The sequence below is a fragment of the Siniperca chuatsi genome, linkage group LG15, assembly GCF_020085105.1.
Source record: "Siniperca chuatsi isolate FFG_IHB_CAS linkage group LG15, ASM2008510v1, whole genome shotgun sequence".
Lineage (NCBI taxonomy): Eukaryota > Metazoa > Chordata > Actinopteri > Centrarchiformes > Sinipercidae > Siniperca > Siniperca chuatsi.
This window is the reverse complement of record NC_058056.1, coordinates 5,935,574-5,955,981: the sequence shown is the minus strand read 5'-3', so window position 1 is coordinate 5,955,981 and position 20,408 is coordinate 5,935,574. Positions and strand designations below refer to the sequence as shown.

The following is a 20,408-nucleotide window of genomic DNA, read 5'->3' as shown; positions in this document are numbered from 1 at the left end:
GCCATGCTAGCAGCTCGGTGAGGCTGTACTTAGGCACAGCAGTGCTTTGAACTAAATGCTAATGTCAGCATGCTAACATGCTCACATTGACAATGCTAACGTGCAAATGTTTAGCAGGTATAATGTTTACCATTGTCACCTTAGTATTAGTGTGTTGGCTAGCATTTGCTAATTAGCCCTAAATAGCATAAGTACAGCTGTCATTAGTTTTGCAGTATTGGACAAATTGAAATTTTGACCTGATGATGGCGCTCAAAGAAAAGTCAGGGGATCACCAAAGTTATTACTATTCACCCTGAGGGGAACATTATTGTCTTTACCGAATTTCATGGTACAGATATTTCACATTTCATCATGTAGCTGTGGAGACATTTCACTCAAAGCCACAAATGTCAACCTCATGGTGGTGCTAAAGGAAAAGTCAGGGGATCACCAAAGTCATTTGGATTCATCCTCTGGGAACCATGAATATCTGAACAAAATGTCATGGCAATTCATCCAATAGTTGAGATATTTCAGTCTGGACTAAAGTGGTGGACTGACCAACCAACAAGCAGTTACCAACAGTAACCCTAACCCTAGAGCCATGCCACTAGCGTGGCTAAATAAAAAAAAAATAAAATAAAAAAGAGAACCAGGAGTTAGGAAGTATGATCAAGTCTGCAAATGCAAATATTAAAAGGCACTGTATTGATAGTTAGGACTTTGTGGAGTGTCCGTGTTAATGGCCAGCTAGCTACAGCAGAGACAGCCAAGTTAACAAGAAAACTGCATGGATTTTATATGGATTTAATGTTCGCTGCAAAAAGTTGTTTTGTCATAAGCTAAATCAAAATGTCCCCAAATGTCTGAGCATTGTCAGAGCATCACTGAACTGATGACAGGTCACATCTTTTAGATTGATCTCATATGTTGTTCAGTAGTGCTGCCAATCACAGGAGCTGAAAAAGAACAGGCACCAACATGTATGACTGTAATTCAAATGTGGCTTATTTGTTTATTATTACTGTCGAGAGGCATACATTACAGTGCAAACCATTCTTTGGCAAACGTACAATACAAATGTCATGATAGGTACTATTATATCCACATTGACCACTGGTTAAGGGACAGTGTAGGTAAAGCATGTTTAGTCTTGCAGAGTAGTGCATTCCATTGACATTTAGTTTTTTGGGTGGAAATAAAAAGAGAGGAAACTATGATGAAAATAAAAACGAACTAATACAACAGATATATGTGTATAAAGATTGGTAACAAAGAGAGCTCACAGTGCTTTGACAGCCAAACTTTGGGACGCCAAAATGCATTTTAGCCTGTTAATGAGACAGACACACACACACACACACACACTCATTCATACACAAAGTTTATGAAAAACAGGTCAAAATACTAAATTCGGTATTACATACACACATTGGAGCACATGAATAGGATGTGTACATACAGGCATTGTTGGAGGAACCACAATCAGAAAGTAATGGGGAGAAAAATACACAACTGTAAACACACAGTTTGACGTACAAACCTGTCCAGTATATTTAAACATATGATATGATACCAATTTACCAGTGTGACTGCCAGCCCCGTAATCCATCTGGAATCCTGAACGGAACATTCCGGAGAGTATTATTTCTGTTTAGTGACAGATGCTTGCTCAGGACGTTACCACATAAAGAAAACAATGGAAAGGGACACTGCAGCTGCAGCCGCTTCACCATAATTAGGACAAAAGCAAAACAGGAAAACAAAAACTTGACTTATGTTACACTAAGTGAGCCAGTGCATGGGGCACAATGAGTGGCATTTGTCTATGTACAGTACATGTGTAAGGCCAGCTGACAGGAGTCAGTGGCGTAAATCTGTCTCACAATTGCAAAATGGTGGAGACTTGTTTTGATTGACACTGTATCCCAATCATCAGCACCCATCCCCCAGCATTACCCTTGCTTCCCCTCTCATATGGCTTCCATTACAGTGGAATGAGGGTCAGCGGGCTAGAGAAGCCTGCGCTCCACACATGCTCTGCTGAAAGACGTCACCCCAGTCTCAAAATCTTTAACATGGCAAAGAAACATGTTCAGGGCGAGCATTCCCAACCTATATCAACACTGAAGACGGTACTCACAGGGGGGTAATATCCAAACACTGAACACACATGAGCAAAAACTTAAAAGAAGGAAAAGGTGACGTCAGAGTGGATGCTTGACAAAAGAATGCATGCAAGCGTATCCTAAACTGGAGCTAGAGAGCTGCAGGTCCACAACAGCAGAGAAGAACAGTCAACAGGTATGATAACAGTCCTTCAATTGTGTGTAGTCTGTGGACGAAAGACTATAAATGAACAAAAAAACAAACAAAACTGTGAGCAGGCCAGAAGGAGAATACTGCTGTGTGTAGAACTAGGTAGCTAGCTAGGCTAAATCCTGACCTCATAACAACATTCATACATAGTTTCATAGATAGACATGTGCTTTCTATGTCATTTTAGAAGTTACTAAATCATACATTTGGCTTTAGAAGACTGAGGAAAAAACTGGGACAATGTTCACAACATTACAGTGGTAAAAATGGATATTCTTTCACTGCTTTCTGAAAGCAAAATGAAACTTGGAAAGGCGCACCACAGTGCAAGAGCTGGTTTGAGTGTCCTGCAATGGGGAGCGCTACACGGCTCCACCTCACTCAAGTTCAGGACAGGCCAGCAGAGACAATAAGTAAGTTAACTAACAAGTCGTCCATGAATAGAGGAGCAGTAATCAGTAGACATCTCTTTTGCATTACAAACATTTTCGTAGGGCTTCACATTATCTTCATATGTAAGCATTTTTATACAAAAAGGGAGGAAAAAAAATACATATTCATAACATGATATAAAGCACCTTGGATTAAAAGATGAAGTAAATCTATTCATAAAAAGTCTTTTAGTTTCAATAAAACCATCCTCTCAACTGTGATTTATCATAAACAGGCATATACTGAGTGTATATAAGTTGCTTTGCATACAAAAGACAATACTTTGAAGGTTTGTATTTAGTGATTAATTCATTAATAAAAAAGGGGGGAAATAGCACCAGTTTTCGGCATCTCTAACCTGAGAAACTTTTGTGAGAAAACAAAATGGCTGCTGCCTTTCAATCTACTTCCCTTTCCTGCTTGTTGGCGACAAGTGGCCCTGCGTTTTGTCACCAAGTGTTAGTCGCAGGAGAGCAAACACAGTAGCTGTTTGTTACATTTCAGAAGCCTCAGTGGACTCCGAGCAAGGAGAAGAGGTGTGTCCCTCTTGTTTACAATCCACCCATTCATCCATCCATCCACCCGTTGATTCAGAAATAAATCCATTTAGTGATCGCTCGCTGGTTGCCAGAGGATTTCAAACCGAGCCTCAGGCTGCTGACCCTGCATGGGGCAACAATCCAAAAAGAAAAGAAAAATCACCCCCCTCCCCTGATCAACACAAAGGAATACAAAATGAAACAAAACAAAAACTGAGGCTATTGGGTCTATCGAGGCTATTGGTGGCTGTGGATTAGCACACCTTCATGAGTCTCATCTTCTCTCTGGATGTCTGTGTGTGAGTGTATGACTTTGAGCCACTAGAATGTGTTTGTCGGGGGGGTCCTGAGGGTTATTCGTGGCGGGCGTCTGCTTTGTGCCGCTCCTCAACATCTGCCTGTTCAAGGCACACCGGGCAGCAGGCGCCTTTTAGCTTGACGGGCCGTTTGCACTCGGCTAGTGGACAAGACTCCACAAAGCACGTCACCTGGGCATCCTGGGGGTGGGGTGGCAAAGAAGGGGCAACAGGTCAGTTATCTTATTAGATTAGACTGGATGAAATGTTCATAGTTCATGTTATGTAAAGCAAAACTAAAAATCGCATAAAACATTCAACAAAAAAAACCCCCCAACACAGATCAACCTCATGCATATGTTCAGAAAAGGTGCCTAAATAAAAAAATATGACTTCGTAGATGTAGATAATGTGAATATAAAATGTGTGACTGAATGATTGTGGTCATGAGCTGGTCAGTTGCGCTTTTGTTTGGCACAGAACAGAAACTGAAACGTTTTGCCCACGACAAGCCTCTAGTGAAGTGCTTGGCTGAACAGAACAAAGAAGTGCTTTGTTTTAGAGCAACAGCATGATGTGTTGAACCAAACTGTTCTTTCCCGACTGTCCTCATTGTGCTTCTGTCTGCCAAATTTAATTATTCCAAAAATCCTCCAATTACAGGGAAGGTGGAAAGAGATTTTTGGGGAAGCCAAGGGGAAAGAGAGAAACACAAAAGAGAGACTGACAGGTGTGTTGAGCAAAATAAACCCTCTTAAACCTACATAGACAAAGAAACGCCTGGAGTTACAGCCATTTATTGGATATTGTCCTGGGCGTTTTTTAGTAGACAATATTTACATTTTAGCTCTTTATATTTTGGTCAATATCACCTCTGAGAGTAAATATCAAAGTGTTGTATATCATTGGAAAATAGACAACTTAATCTGTCGATATATGGAAGACTGCAGACTTTTTCAAAAATAAGATTTTTATTCCTCACTGCAAACACACACACAATCCAAACGGATTGACCTGATTGTTGTAAAGTCACCATTCAAATTGCTCGATAGCTCAGAACGTCGATTCAGACACAATTTAAAGCTTATCTCTATCATAAGCAGTTCCAAAGTTATTAAATATTTTGTATATGTCTAGCGTAGCATCAGTGCTAGGTTTAAAAGGGTTTGATGGCATCACAAGGTAAGTGGGAGGGAAAGAGAGGACTGAAGATCAGAGGAAGCCAGGTTTTTTTGGCATGGAGCTGCCATCACCTCTGCCAGCAGTTGGCACTGAAAAAGTGCCAAAGATAAAGAATGAAAGGCAGAGAAGTGGCCAGCGAACACAAACACCGTGAGGAGACACTGGTGCCAGGAGGAGGGTAATGCCAAGAGGTGCTGGAGGAGGTGAAACACTGGCAAGAGTACCAGACAGAAAGAAACTGGGGCATTTAAACTGGGCAGACTGCTCACGTAGAAATGGTTCTGATGGACAGCCTGAGAAACATGGAGCTACTGAAACATGATCAGAAAAAAATCGTGGATTAAGTACTGTGTGCATGTGTTTGTGTGGTGTGTAAACCATTTGCACTGCATCTTGTTTTATATGTTGAACATACTCTGCATTCACATATGGTGCAGGAGTCCTTTTTCCACCGTTCTCCATCTGTTCGCTCACGTCCCTCACTGTCAGTGCAGTCAGTCTTGCTCAGACGGGTCTCAAGTCTTTTAATCTGCAAAGATACAAGGACACAGACATTTAAAGAAGCGGCTGTTTCTGGCCACATGTCTCTCTCCCTTGCAACAAATTCTTAAAAAACATGAGCCACATATACATGAGAATGTGCATACTGCATGCGTACAATATTAACTATCAAGTGAAAGATATTGCCATACTGAACTAGATCACATTGTTTAAACCATAGAAAATCCCCATCTAAAACACATTCCCTATTATAAACACAACATTCCAGCGCCCTTTAAAAGCAGACTTTTACTGTAACTTTCTATTCATCAAAGACTCTGCGTTTAAAAGGCTGCAGCTGACCAGAGGACAAGGTCAGGATGCTGGGCCCCATCCTGAGCAAAATCTGTTTAGACTCATGGAACCGTTTTAAAATTTACTGGGAAGGGGAGAGGGATGCTCATCTGTCAATGTTTTGAATTGTTTTCAGACAAAGAATCGCCCATCCTCCTCAACATTAAAAACCTTTTTTAATTGACCCCATTTTAGTAGTAAAAAAGTCAGATGACTGCTGCTTTCTGAATATGGATTGCAGCCACAACAACTTCTATATTGACAATGACTAAGCACTAAGCACAATGAATGATTAAGAAATTATAAAAATACATTAGAATGTGCATTTTCTGAATACAATGTATGCGACTGCTGCAAGCTGCTTACAGGATCCAAGGAATCAAGAGAAAAAAAGACTTTTCCCACAAGGTGTGTGGACATGTGGCATATATTCTATGCTGTGCTTGCAGTAATCACACTATTCTCAAGTCTCATCTTCATGACAATGAATAGCATAAGCAGCTAGCTTAAACCAGTCATTTATCAACCATAACAGACAGAGATAGACACAGAAAATCTGACAGTGGCTGCAAGAGTTGTCCAGCTTGGCAGTACAGTAGGATGCTTAAATTACCAACTACTGTCTCCCTGCATTCTGCCATCTAATCCACAGACACAAACCTGTTAAAAGACATTGTGATTACCAACAAACCAGTGGCAGAAAAATGTCAACCAGAGGACTAAGGCAGGGCACCAAATGTGCAGAGATGAATCTCTCTGTGTGTGTGGGTGTAGATACAGACACTCACTTGCTTTCGTAAACTTGTGATTGTCTTCTGCATGTCGGAGACAAAGTCCTGGAAGTCGCTGATTGAGGGTTCAGTGCTTTTTTTGGAGGTCACAGTAACATTTACAAGACTTTCTACAGCTTCGTCCACTGGGCTGCAAAGACAAATACACAAACATAAAATTAGGTTCAATTTCTAATACTATCATCTCTTCATAGTCTCCCTATATAGACTAAATACACTATACTATTCACAGACTTTGTAAATTCTTGCTTGAAACTCATTTATACCTGCCAATGCTGAATTAATGTCACACAGAGAAAAGCTTCAGCTTCACAGTGAGCATTTCAGTAACATAATAGTCACATATTGACACCACAATGTCTTTCTAAACATATGCTGTCCTTAATTCCTGATGTTGGTCATGCTGTGTTACCTGTTCTCCTGGATGCTGTTGGCAGGTCTATCCTCTTTGTAGCTGTGCTCAGCTGATCTGCGTCCTCTAAAGTGGTATGACAGGGCGTTGAACTGACCCTTGGTTCTGCAGTCTGTTGGGGTCAAACACAAAACAACACACTGTCGTTCACCAACTGAGGAAAAAACAATCACTGACATTGTTGGAATTTTCATTGTTGAAGTTATATTTTCTTATTCTTCTTAAAATAGCAACATTTGAGAGCTCAATGACCACATAGAATAAAGGAAACTTTTTGTGCAGGGGAAAAAAGCAAATCTTTTCCCTTTATGCACAAACATAAATACAGCGACCCACCCACGCACATGCATACAAACAAGAAACCATCACCACTATGCCACTTTCTTTCTGCTTCAAAGTGCAGATCTAAGACACTGAGGCTTATTGTATTACCATGCCTCACTCACGCTGCCATCACTGTACCCAGATCAAAAAGAATGAAACACACACATACACAAACACAGAACCCTGCTCACGCCCCAGTACACACCTGGGGCATGCTGAGTGTTAGCAAAGAGCATCAAGAGACAGTCCATAATTAACCTGAGAAAGGACAGATGAATGGGATCAGGCCCTGCAGTTAGGAGGGCTTCACCTTTATCTGTAAAAGTTTAAAGCTGGCTGCTCAGCCTCAGAGTGCCTTTGATTCACCAAACAATAGTCTATAAAACACAAAGACTATCTAAACGCAACAAGACTTCCTATCTAATGCTGATAGACGCGCATGAGCACAAAGTTGCACGTTCATACCCTGCCATGACATGATTACACACGCTCACACACACACACACACACACACACACACACACACACACACACACACACACACTTATTTAAGTTCTCGGCTGTTTCCTCTCTCTTAACTGAGCCAAACACAACTATGAATCTGGCTACAGCTTTATTGACAGACAGACAAATAGAAACTTCTTCTCCCTCCTTCTTTCTGGCAAGATATTCTGTTCATTAGCTTAGCTCTTCCCTTTTATATTTTGTCAAGGAAGGGTGAATGCTGGGTTCAGAATCTGGGATGAAAGGAGAATCATTAAGAAGCATGATGTGTTGCTTATTAAAATGTTCCATGTACAGTGTAGCTTGTTCTCGTAGCTAGACAATGAATTGATGGGTCCGCCTTCAGTTTAGTCTTTTGGAAGTTGAAACGACCTAAATTGAGAGTTACATATGTAACTACGGTTCTATGAATTCTGGATGACCGCCAGAGGCAGTGCCTAACACTGGATGTTGTCTGTCTCGTGCATGCGTAGGTCGAGTATTTGATATCAACAAAGTCACTTGTGACCAGTCCCACGTATATAAGGCCACGTCATCATGTCCCTACGGAATCTTCTTGCCAAGATTTCAAGTGACCGAAAACTCTGGAGGTCGTCCAGAATTTATAGAACCGTAGTTACATACGTAACTCTCGTTCTATTTAATTCTGCCTGACCGCCAGAGGCAGATCTTAACACAGAACAACTATTTTCAACATAGTCACAAGGAACGGCCTGAGGGTTCCTGAAAGATAGCTGCCACTAACGCGTGGGGAGCAGCGTCAATCACTCTGTAAAAACAGGCAAAGGTGCACGGTGAAGCGCAGGGGACCACAACCCAAAACTCGTGGTTTCGCTGCTGGGCTCCTTTAAGAAACCGAGTGTGAGACCCCACCGTCTGGTTACCCACTCTAATATGCCTGGCCTAAATCTCAGCCACATAGACCTTCAAGGTAGAAGCCGAGACCTTCCTTTCCAGGAAAGACTGCAAAAACCGCAGTATTATTGGCACAGAGGAACTCGGAGGTACCTCTTTGTGAGCCCTACACCACTCTGAAAATATCTTCCACCTGTTGGCATAAAGTGCCCTGGTGGAGGGTGCTCTTGAGGCCATAATGGTTTGGATTACCACCTGGTCACACACCGTTAGGAGTGGGTCAAGCCCCTCAGGGACCATACCAATAGCTGCAGGTGTTCCAGACTCGATGCCTGATGTGGCCCAGCAGCTACGAGAGCAGGTCTTGCCTTCTGGGCAGGCACCATGGATCTCCATTCAGAAGCCTGTGCATCATTAGAAACCAGGGCCTCCCAGTTTTGGGCGACCATCAGGAGTCTGTGGTTGCCTTGCTGAACTCTGTGTAGTGTTATTCCTATCAGTGGAAATGGTGGGAAGGCATAGAGGACACGATCTGGCCATGGGTGTGCAAGGGCATCCTATCCAAATGGACTCGTTGTCTCCATCAGTGAGAACCAGAGAGGGCAGTGTGTTGAGGGCAGTGTGTTGAGGACAGCATGCTTTGGCTGTCAATCCACACAATCCACACACGAGTCTTACAAAGGTGAGGAACATGCCATTTAGCCTAACTGCGATCATGGACTGAAAATAGAACATAGGAAAAGAAGGCTAGTGTATGTTGAATGAACCTGCTTGGCCCACTGACTCCAGCCAAACTTTAAATTAGCTAAAAGTAGGATTGTAATGTCACCGAAATGCTGAACCAACTTGCGAACGGATAGGCTTCAGCTGTGGAGATTGGACGTTCGCGACGGAGCCAAATCAAAGAGTAGGCTCTTTTAAGTGTAACGAGTTAACCATTACGTGACATTGGACAGTTTAGCCTGTGGACATTTATAGTTTACCCACCTTTTATTTTACCACTACATCCCCTCTGTGATTTTGTCCAATTACTTTTAATATCTCAGGCTTGTTTGCTGCCCCGCTCTCTCTCACACCCCACACAACAGTAGACTAAACTAGAATAGTGTTTCCCAAACCTCTATTAGAGCACGCACCCCCTGTCCAGCATGTTTTCCATCCAACCCTGCTTCACCACAACTGGCTCAAATGGGATTTTATGAGCCATGCAGTTACAGTCAACAAAGTGAGGAACACAATCTCATAATGTGTCATTATTATTCATCTAACTGTAAGATTGAGTAGGGCCTATATACAATTATGATTATTTTATGTTTAGGAAATGATCCTCTATTTTTTCCATAAGTCAGGTTAGGTGGTGCAGAAAATTTGCTTTAAATTGCTCATTTTTTTTCTGGGTAACGACCCCCAGACTCCCCACCAATTATGTATCTCTCCAAGTTTGCTCCCCCATTTCAAAACATAACCAGGCGCCCATGGTAACAGACACTAGTGAACTAGTACTGACACTTGTAGGCTACACTTACAAAATGACTGAGCAAACATCACGGAGCAAATAACTTGCTTCTTAATGTAGGCAATGAAACACCTCTACAGTAACATTAATAACATCAAAGGAAGTTTTACCCACTAGCGAAAACACATACTGGGGAGCAGTCACTCTCACAACTAAAGGTTGTTTATACTTGTGCAACACAGTGTGGCGTGGGCCTTTGCAGATACTAGCGTGCACAGCCACTTTTATGCACTTTTATGCTCAATGCGTTGTTTGTTGCAGTATTCTCTGAAACGCTAGGAGGGGTACAAAAACATTCTGTGAAGAAGCAAGAAGAACATGGCTACGTGCAATGCCCTACAGCTCCTCAATGCTGAGGAAGATGTCTCTGCTTATGGCTGATGCATGCTATTGCTGCGACGACTTGTGGAGCCTTCACGCTTGATGCAAAATATGTGATGGCATCAATTCTGGAGCACGCACCCTCGTGCTGGGGACACTGTGTCGAGCATAACCTAGCTTAAGGAGGTACATGCTTTAACGAGCAAAAGCAATCGTTAGGGAGCAATGAATTACCTGCTACTAAGAAGGTTCCCTACCACTAAAGCCACGTTTCCATCCAAAGTACCCAGAACTTTTAGTCCCAAGAACTACTTTTCAAGGAACTAAACCGTTCCTTCAGCTCATTGCTGTCTACGTTTTCACCGCGGTCTAAAGACCCGCGAAGATTATAATAAACTTTATTTGTATAGCACCTTTCATACAGGAAATGCAACTTAGGCAAATTAGCCTACACCCATGTGCCATTTCTTTTTATCAATAAAAATTGTCACAGCTGCATAACTATTGTTTTAACTTATTAAACACATCACCTGCAATTCAGCATAAGGACCTTTGCTTATTTTAACCTATGCACTCCCACCTGTTTTAAATACTAAGCTTACCAGTGTATAATGGTGAAATTGACAGGCACTACTTCCTTAGAGCATTGTAAATATTAGAATATGGTAACAAAAGCATAAGCAATACGTGCATCTGACCAGCCCTTAATGACTACCCTTACTTACCTGATTACATCGATCACATTTTCAATTAAGATATTTTAATGCAAGGCTTTTAGATTTACAAGAAGAGAGATGCACCTTTAGAACTAGAACTCCGGCACACTGTCTCGCTTACTGCTGAAATATTTATTAAATCAACATTTCTGTCTATCCGACCTTCATCAGGTATACCTGCTGACGTTGTGATGTAATAAACATTTCAGAATCAGCAGTAAGCAATACAGTGTGAGTTCTCATTGTTTTCAGATACAAGAACAGCCACTATATACACATTTGGTTCCACAACTATTTATTTTCTTGCAAAAATATAAATGTGCAAAATACAGCGTTTGTGTGCTTTAGCACGAGACATGGGCCGAGGGCTGCTGGTGGTCGCAGGGGTCAACACACTAGTCTCTGCAGCCTGCAGTTCAGTGTGCCCACTCATGTCATCTGAAAAACACGCAAAAAAACAAACAAAACAGTTTTGTCTCACTTCGACAACATTAACACGATATAATTCTGTATGATCAGTTTAGCCAATCCTTGCCATACGAACATCACGATTCTACACTATTAGCGGTTAGCATTAGCAGGTGGCGTTAGCATGTAGCTAACGTTAGCTTTTGGCTAGGGTAACAATAGCATAATCAGTTAGTGTTATAGCATTTAAAAAGCATTGTGTAATTTACCTTCAACCGACTGGTCATCCGTTTCCATGTCTTCTACCATGGCTTCAACAGCGCAGTAGCTGATTCTTTCGTTATTGCCGCGCGCCAGAGAAGTCTGGCCTGTGACCAGCACTTGCTGGTCTGCTGTTTGGAGCTCGACCAATCAGAAATGTTCTGTGCAGCAAGCCCCTCCCCAAAGGTCCTGTACTTTTGGAAAGCACTACCTCCCGAGCAGGAGTAAAATAATGTCTTAATTTAGACCCTGGTCCCTGCAGAGTTTCCCAAAAACAGGCTTCTCATAAAAGATCACTGTAAAGCTAGCAAAGAAAGAATACTTGCCTTGGCCAGCCCAGCAGAGCTGGCACCTATGTGTAACGTTAGGTGCTGAGAGTACCGGCGAAAACAGCTGTCTGACAGCTAGGAGTAGTGGTTGTCTAATTGCAGCCCTTGGAGGATGAAACCATAGCTCTAACCATGTGGTTCAAGGGCTATTAGCGAAAAGACACTGGCTATCTTCTTTTTTAAGCTTTTAGTTTCAACCTGCATTCGCAGATTACCTGCGAGAAGATACAAGGGACATCGTTCCTGATGACATGGGCTTATGTAGGCAGGGCTGCCCTACGTCAGGACTCATGTGACTTTGTTGATATTAAATACTCGACCTACGCGTGCATGAGATGGATAACATCCAGTATCAAGCACTCTGCCTCTGGTGGTCAGGAAGAATAAAATAGAACTAGACTTACACCACAACTAACGCATCATGATTGTTGATATTCTATATATTCAGTGTACTGAAACCATTTTCCTCAAGCTTCTACATCAAACAAGAATTCATTCGCCCTAAATGCAGCACAATACTCTTCTGAATACTATTTTGAATTGACACCGAAGACCAAGAGCCTCCAGATGTACACAGATTGGCTGAAAACATTCTGTGTCTGAGGATCCAAATCCATGAAAAAACGAAAGATTTTTTACAAAAAGAAAAATTCATTCATCTTTCATGGTCATATGCATTTGTAAAATACACCAAATCACCAAAAATGAAGGAATACACATACACATAACACATAGTTAAATCAATGTCTAAAATAAATTTGGTGCTACATTTACATGTCATATCAAGTGTACATTGTGTGGAATTTTATTGACTCTGGTAACATTGGTGGCCCATATATATGAAATGATAACTTTTTGTGGGTAGAATCTGGAGTGCACACTTCCTGCATTACTTCCTTAATGATTAAATGGAAAAAGTAAGGGAGGTTTTATGTTTTACAGTGGGCAGTAAATGGCCATATTATGTCACTGAAAAAACATTGGATTCTCCATTAACCACACAGAAGATACTGGAGCAGTTTTTTGAAAACATGAAAAACTACATCTTGTGTTTAAGAAATCATCTTATTCTATGGCCTATCATGTTGCTCCTACAAGCCCTTTATAAAAGCTGAGGAGAATTAGCTATTACAATTAGCGGGAGCAGTATGTGAAAAGCACAACATTGGTTATGTCATGAGTGTTCCGAAAAGGGAGGTCTGCTGTTTCACTTAAGTGGTGATCCAGCAGAATAGCAATGGCATGACATTTCAACTGTTATCCTGTTCCCCGTTATCAAAGGGAAACAAACTGTGAGGATATTGTATGGCTTTAACTTTACAAAACAGCTCAGATACTGGACCAGTGTAAGCCAGTGACTGAGACGTCTATGCATCTTCCTGTGCTGATAAGGTGTATGTGTTCATTCATCATGAAAAAAGGCATATGCTTTTAAAGATAAGCCAAAATGATGAAAGATGTGACAGTGAGAGCTAATGGTTCTGTAAGTAACTGTGTTTTCAGAATACATCACACTAACACTGGATATGGAAGACAGAGACTGTGATTGATATTTGCAGCTAATTTGTGTAAATTGATACTGCCATGAAAGAAATTTTGAAACTAAAGATTGAATCACGAATTTATACTGTCTTTATTATGTACGCCTCAACAATCTAATGTAATCCGATACAACAGCCTTGCAATAAATCTTATCTTTTTCTATTTTCCTGTTTTTTTTTGTTGACTCATAATTTTTGAGGTTGTAGTTAGTGGTATTAGACTGCTTCATATTGAGATGTGTTTCTAATAATCTGCCCTTATGTATGTAAATGGGATTGAACAAAATATTGAAATTTTAGAACCACATAAAGTGACATGATGAAAGCAAAATTATAACAAACTCAAAACTCTTCATAATTCTAAAAAAATATGTGATTTGTGGCCCTTTCATCCTTCCACTTGCTCTTACCTTCACAGCAGTCCTGCCACATGCGCAGGTCGATATGAGGGATGTCGTCACAGCTGCCGTAGCCATGGGGCAGCTCGGCCACCCTGAAGACGTCCTGCTGGACGCGTGTGATGTTGTCCCCATTGTCACACAGCACTCGTGTCAGAGAGGCCTGCTTCAACTGGGTCAGCTGAGAAGGAGTGAACACCCCCGGGTTTTCATACCAGAACCTGGACAAGACAGAAGAACGGGAAGTGATTGGTAATATATATATTTTTAAAATTTAAAAAAACTTTTCACCTCTTTTTCACATGGATGATGGAGAAACACCTGGTGAAGATGTTGTATAAGCTTTACTTTTACATGATACCTAACAGAAAGACTGTCAGAGGTTTAATACCCTCAATTCTATTGTTGCACAGGATCAGCTAAATGTCTAAAGCTCAATAAAATGTAACATATATTGATTCATTCTCTTGATTGATATTCTCACAAAAATATTTCTAAAAGCTTTAGTCATTATCATGCTTCATCATCTAGCCTATAACATGCAAAATGCCTGACCTCAGTACATAACATTCTGCAAAAAGGGGAAAAGCAACCAAGCAGTACCCATAAGCATGACTGACTGGGTGAACTGGAAGAATTCTTAGTTTTTCTTTGAGGCAATGTGTTTATGAATAGTGAAGTGAGATGTGTTGTGACCTTACTGTACCTGTCTCCATCCCGCAGGCGTTTGAACTGAGTTGCCAGCAGACACATGAGGGTGGGCCCCACTCTACTGCCAGGGACCAGGTCTTCAGCCATCAGTGCAGGGAACAGGTCGATGTTCAGGGGAATGCCATAAAGTCTGCCACACAGGAAAAATAGTCAGGGACACTAAACTATGTAAATATATTGCTATCCAGGATTATGATGTAGCACAAGCTTCCCATCAAACAAAGATTCTTCGTCTCAAAATGTTGACAAGAATCTTATAAAGACCATGTTTTCTTCAAACTGTTCATGGCATGACTATAGCCCGCAGACTACCTGGTTCCATTTGTTGCATACTGGTCTCAAGCCAAGTTATGGAAAATTATAAAAACATTATTAATAATCATCTTGAGTTTATAATTACCTCTGCAGTTTCTCTCTGACACTAGGATTCTTAATTTCATTCCTCAAATCATCAAACGTCTGAGCTGAGGTCAGGTTACAGAAGGTCCTGTAATCATTATACGGTGGTATGCCATGATCCCTTCCTCTCTGTATATTCATGGCAGCTAGGTCCAGAGCCACAGCGTGAGCCATGGAGAACAACCTCTCTGTCAGCTCCGTATTCAGCAGCTGTGTGGAAACCCGCATTTTACCAGCGACACCAAAGAGCCCACGAAGGAGTGGGTCAATGCCACCCTCATTCACGATGCGGAATGGGGAGAAGAAGGCCCGGTGCAGAGAGATGTGTCCCTGGGGGATAGGCTGAAAGTCCTCGTCTAACCTGTAGAGGATTGGGTTGATGAGGGTGTGCCCGAAGCGGAAAGCAGCAGTGGCGAAAGCACTGAGGATGCCGGCGTTAATATTGGGGTCGTAACCAGTGTATGGCCCCATCATCTTCATGCCTGCCTCACCCAGGATCTAGACGATGACAAAAGGAATGTAACAGTCTTTCTTCTTATCACCATCTTTATCATTGCTACTACAGTATCACAATTAATGAATGGCTTTCTTTTTGTTTTAACCATGAAAATAATCAGAGAGACAGAGGTTAAAAAAGAGAATTAGCATCAAAACAAAGGAACATTAGACTTAAGATGACAAGTGTTACCTTTGGCAACCAGTGATTGTATGTGATGTGCTGCATCTGGGCCCCAACTATCTTCCTGGCCTCATGGTAGATGGTGTCCCCGTCCCAGTGGGGGTTCAGTCTCAGTAGCTCTGTGGCTATGCGGTTGTGTTCCCTGAACCACACCGTGTGCATGGCGGTCAGACCAAGCTGCTCATTGGCACGGTGATCTCCAGCTAAGAAACACGGGATTGGACTCTCATTTTCATCCCTCATACACTCAGTGGGTGGTCCGGTAGCAAATGGCAAAAGTGGCTTCCCTGTTCGCTGGATGATGCCTTGGCGTAGAAGACCCCTTTGGCTGGCCAAATCGCGGATTTCCTCAGATTCATGCCGTGAGCTGCCGTAGACATTTGAAGCATCGATGTAAGAGGTCAGCTGATTGATTTGCTCTCTTGGATAAACGCTGTTCATGAGAAGAGAAGTCATCCCACTGCCGCACACAGGGCTGGATCTGACGAAGAACATGCAGCGGGCACCACTTCGGAGCTGCCGTGGGTCATTGGGTGGAAACTGGATTGGGAAGCATGGTGGATCATTGGTGCAGACCTGAGTGCACAGTTGGCCGTCAGAGAACCGGGACTGGCTGAGGGCCGCCACTGTTGAGTCCAAGTCGTGGTCTAGGAACTGACCCCACTGCATCAGCATGTGAGTGTAGCGGTCATCAGGAGTGATGGTCTCTGTTCCAATCATGGTGGTGGACACCAGCCTCGGCAGAGGCAACCTGTATCCATTATGCAGCCGCTCAGTAGCACCTCTAGGCAGGTTAAAGCCGTTATCATAGACTGACTTCAGGAGCCGTTCGAAGGCAGTGAGTGAGGCGCCCCACATAGGGTGCTGCAGGTTGTTGCAGGTCCCGTCGTGGCTACGGTACTTCTGGTGGAAGCAAATGTCAGAGCAGTTGTTGAAGCGGCGGTGGGCTGTGCAACCAGACAGGTTGGCAATCACATCCAGAAAGTGAGGGGACACCAGGTCGTTGTAGCGAAATGCTGTGGGAAAGCAAAAAAAAATTCAACACATGAAGAGTCTGGATAAGTGTTAAAAGGGTCCAGATTTGTGAAAAAAAATTGATATTAGATTTGTAAATATTTTAAGTAAAGGACATCACCCAAGCCATCAATTAGGATATACAGTAACCTAGTGTTGGTTGATATGATTCACATACATGTATCAGATATTTTTAAGTAGACACAGTCATTCACTGCTGCTGGCATGTGAGTGGAAAGAACCTCCCTGTCCTGAGCACTAACCTGCTAATCACTAACATGATTTCACAGAGGAGATCTCACCATATGTTTATACCTCATTCTGTTCTGTATAGATCTACTTATTCTGAGACCGACAGATGGAGCAAACTGTTTTAAAAGAGGGAGGATTGAAGTGGGAGCACTGGGGTGTCAAGTGTGACTGTTTGGCAATGGAAAATGGTTTACATGGCTCACGGATCAGGTAGGAGGGCCCCTTAGGAGAATTTTGCTTAGGGCGGATGGCAAGGTAGGGAGACAAATAGGTCAGAAACTGACAGGTTTATTAACAGAATGTAAATCGCTCTGATATTCTGCACAATGTTTTGATATTTTCGATATCTGATAGAGATACACAGGAGAGTGCACCTCCACAGAGGTTTTATTGTCATCAGCTGTAGTTTTGCGCACAGCACTGCCAACAGTCTCTAGAATGACTTTGATTAGTGATTGATTTTAATGTTCAGAACAGAGGGTTGTCTCCCCTTGTTGTATTTTATTTACAGTTTGTCAAATGATATCAATCTGATTTTGTACTCTATGTGCACGTGTGACTACCCATGGCTACCCCCCCACCCACCCCCACATAAATTCTAATTTAACCCCTGTAAACATCCAAATCAACTCATGCTCTCCCTATCTCCCCACACACATGCATAATTGAGACAATCTGTACACCAACACAAACCATCTTAAAATTTGTCCTGTGCTTGACAGTGATTGTAGGTTGTGTGTTGTGTGGTATAACATAGGGCTAATAAAACTGTTTACGGGCTCCTTGTCAACTGCTCCATGATTACGTCTCTACGCCTCGGGTCATGTTTAAGAGAAAATGGCATACAGATGGAGGGCCTATCCAAAGCTCCAAATGTTGCTCACAATAACACGGTAATTCATAGAGTGGTTGAGAACTGAATTACTGGCTGCATGAGACTTTGCTTAGGAAAGTGGACGGGTGCTTCTTACTCTCTCCCTGTATGTGTCTGCTCTGTTGTCTTTCCTCGTCAGCAGTATGAAGTCGCCCACAAAACACAACTCACAGCCGAGCATGACAGGACACGACTAAAATTACAGCCTCTTCCTATGTTCACAATAGGATCACTTCATGCATGTCTTAAACTGTGGAAATTATTGTCATGTAGACGTGTTCAGTTTGTACAAACAAATACTGAATCACCACTGTCACTGACGGAATCAGTAGGTTTTAGAAGTGGAGCCCCTCACTGGTGACTGAGAGCACTGTTGTCAGCTCAGCTTTGATTCACAGTATGTTACTTCCTCATTAAAAGACTGCGAAAGCCACAGAAACAATCAGAATCTGATAACTCTGTCGTTAATGCTACTACTACTACTACTGACCTTATGTGCAGTGCTTGTATAGGGAAGTTTTGTACTGAACTGAACATGGCAGCTTGGACTAGCAACAGACTGAGTGTACTACCGAAATGAAGACAGTCTGAATCAGCGCTGAACATCGCGGCGTGTGAATGGTGATGCATTCACTTACTGTTGTACGTAATGAGGCGCATTTGAAGTGCATTTCAACTGTAATGCGACCGCTTAGCTTAGGGAAAAAAGTGAACAAACTACATAGCACGTGACTACGAATCTTTGAACTGAACTGAAATGAACAAAGTGATTTGAATCAGCAAAGTGATTTCCACCTCTATTGTCAGGAGCAACTTGAGTCCACAGAAAACAAGATAAAAACAATTTTGTCTTGATGACATCATACTCTTTCAAAGGCATGAACATCTATTAATCATTTCCTCCAAGCATCAAGTTGTTCCAGTGGTTATTTCCCATGCTATGAATACAGCATAATCAACAGCAATGGTGTGCCAAAGGCTCCACCCTGCAACGCCAGTAAACCAGAGAGCAGACTCCCATAGGCCCTCCGAGGTTGTTCACACCCTGACAGAAAGCAGCAGTACTTGGCTTTCTTCAGCTACAGAGCCATCAGACACAGGATGCCTGTAAGGAATGACACGCTCCTTCTTATAGGTGATGCAATATCAATATTACTATATAATAAAGTATTTCTGATTCTGATATAGTAAGTGCTGCAATAGATGAAGCAGGTCAAACGAACTGTTCTTGAAGTGAAAAAAGGTCGCCGCTACACAACAGCTCATTGTTTATGATTGGTGTGTGTGGAAAAATTACCTCATTGCTGTCACCAAGACCAAGTGAGTAAGAGATTCTAATTATCATGAGTATCCACAATCTAAAGAAAACTTAAAGGTTCTGTATATGAAATTCTGAACATTAATATAGCAGAAAACAACTGTTTGCTATATAAAGATATAGTGGAGTAATGGCGTCCTGATCAGTGGATGACGTCACACACTGTGTTGTTATCGCAGCCTCTCTGTGCTTTGTTTGTACAGCAGCACCGGCTGTGTGTGCATGTTAGTGCACACGAGTCCCTCGTGTGAAACTGTTCGTCTGTGAGGAGAGCTGTTTCTTTTCTCATCTAACGTGGTGAATTAAGGACTTAGTTCAACCAAACCGGAGTTGGTGATTGTTGGAACAGTGGAAAGACTAACAGAGACGGTTTTGGTGAGTTTTATTTTGTTTCTGTCCCGTTTTAACAAAGTGTTTAACAATTATCTATGACATAAAATTATTGTTTTAGTCAATGGAGTCTGGTTTCGAGCAAGAGCGATATAACGGCTGTTTCTGGTTAAACAAAAAGGATCTTACTGTTTAACAAAAAGGTCTATCTCTATAGGGATCCTTTCCATAGTGTTGTTATGTTGCATTTTAGTGGATGTAGGCTACTTTGATGGGCACATTTGTCCTGAAGGATTACGTTGCAGCAATGGCGGCCCGTTTCGTGGATGACAGTTGATGCGTAGAGCCGAAATATTTCGGTGAATTAAGGGTATATTTCTACTAAACCAGCGTTGGTGATTATTGGAACAGTGGAAAGTCTAACAAAGACGCATTTTGGTGAGTTGTATTTTGTTTCTGTCTAGTTTGAATGAAGTGTGCTTTACGATGATATGCGAGGTAAAATTACTGTTTTTCTCAATGGAGTCTGGTGGGCCATAATGTCTGTTTGTTTTGGTCTGAGATGCTGGTGCTCTAGTGCGACATTTAGTGGCAGTGAATGTTGCTTACAGCTCCTTTAAATATGGAGTTTGACAATTTCAAAAAATAATGTGAATAAAGACTTCAAAGTCACTACTTTGAGCCAGGCCATCCAATCATTTCATTCGAATGAAATGATTGGATGGGCTTATTACAGGCCTGCGACAGCCACAGATACCGGATTTTTCAAAGACAATTTTAGCATTGGATTTATCGATTGCTGTCGGAAAGAGACTTTCAATAAATATAACAAAAAATGCTTCTGAAATACATTACCTACCCTAGCTTTAAA

The 20,408-nt window shown here is 42.0% G+C and overlaps 1 protein-coding gene across 2 annotated transcripts in view; it reads right to left on the bottom strand.

Moving 5' to 3' along the window:
* Positions 1-972: 972 nt before the first annotated feature.
* Positions 973-20,408, bottom strand: part of LOC122861591 (peroxidasin) — a 60,853-nt gene continuing 41,417 nt past the window's right edge. For both annotated transcript variants that reach the window (XM_044166219.1, XM_044166220.1), the window contains 8 exons: positions 15,759-16,765; positions 15,072-15,568; positions 14,667-14,801; positions 13,973-14,181; positions 6,788-6,899; positions 6,373-6,505; positions 5,166-5,279; positions 973-3,769 (listed from right to left, as the gene is read on the bottom strand). In XM_044166219.1, the coding sequence (XP_044022154.1) occupies positions 3,626-3,769; positions 5,166-5,279; positions 6,373-6,505; positions 6,788-6,899; positions 13,973-14,181; positions 14,667-14,801; positions 15,072-15,568; positions 15,759-16,765 (2,351 nt within the window). In that variant the 3' untranslated portion in view covers positions 973-3,625. The remainder of the gene's footprint in view (positions 3,770-5,165; positions 5,280-6,372; positions 6,506-6,787; positions 6,900-13,972; positions 14,182-14,666; positions 14,802-15,071; positions 15,569-15,758; positions 16,766-20,408) is intronic.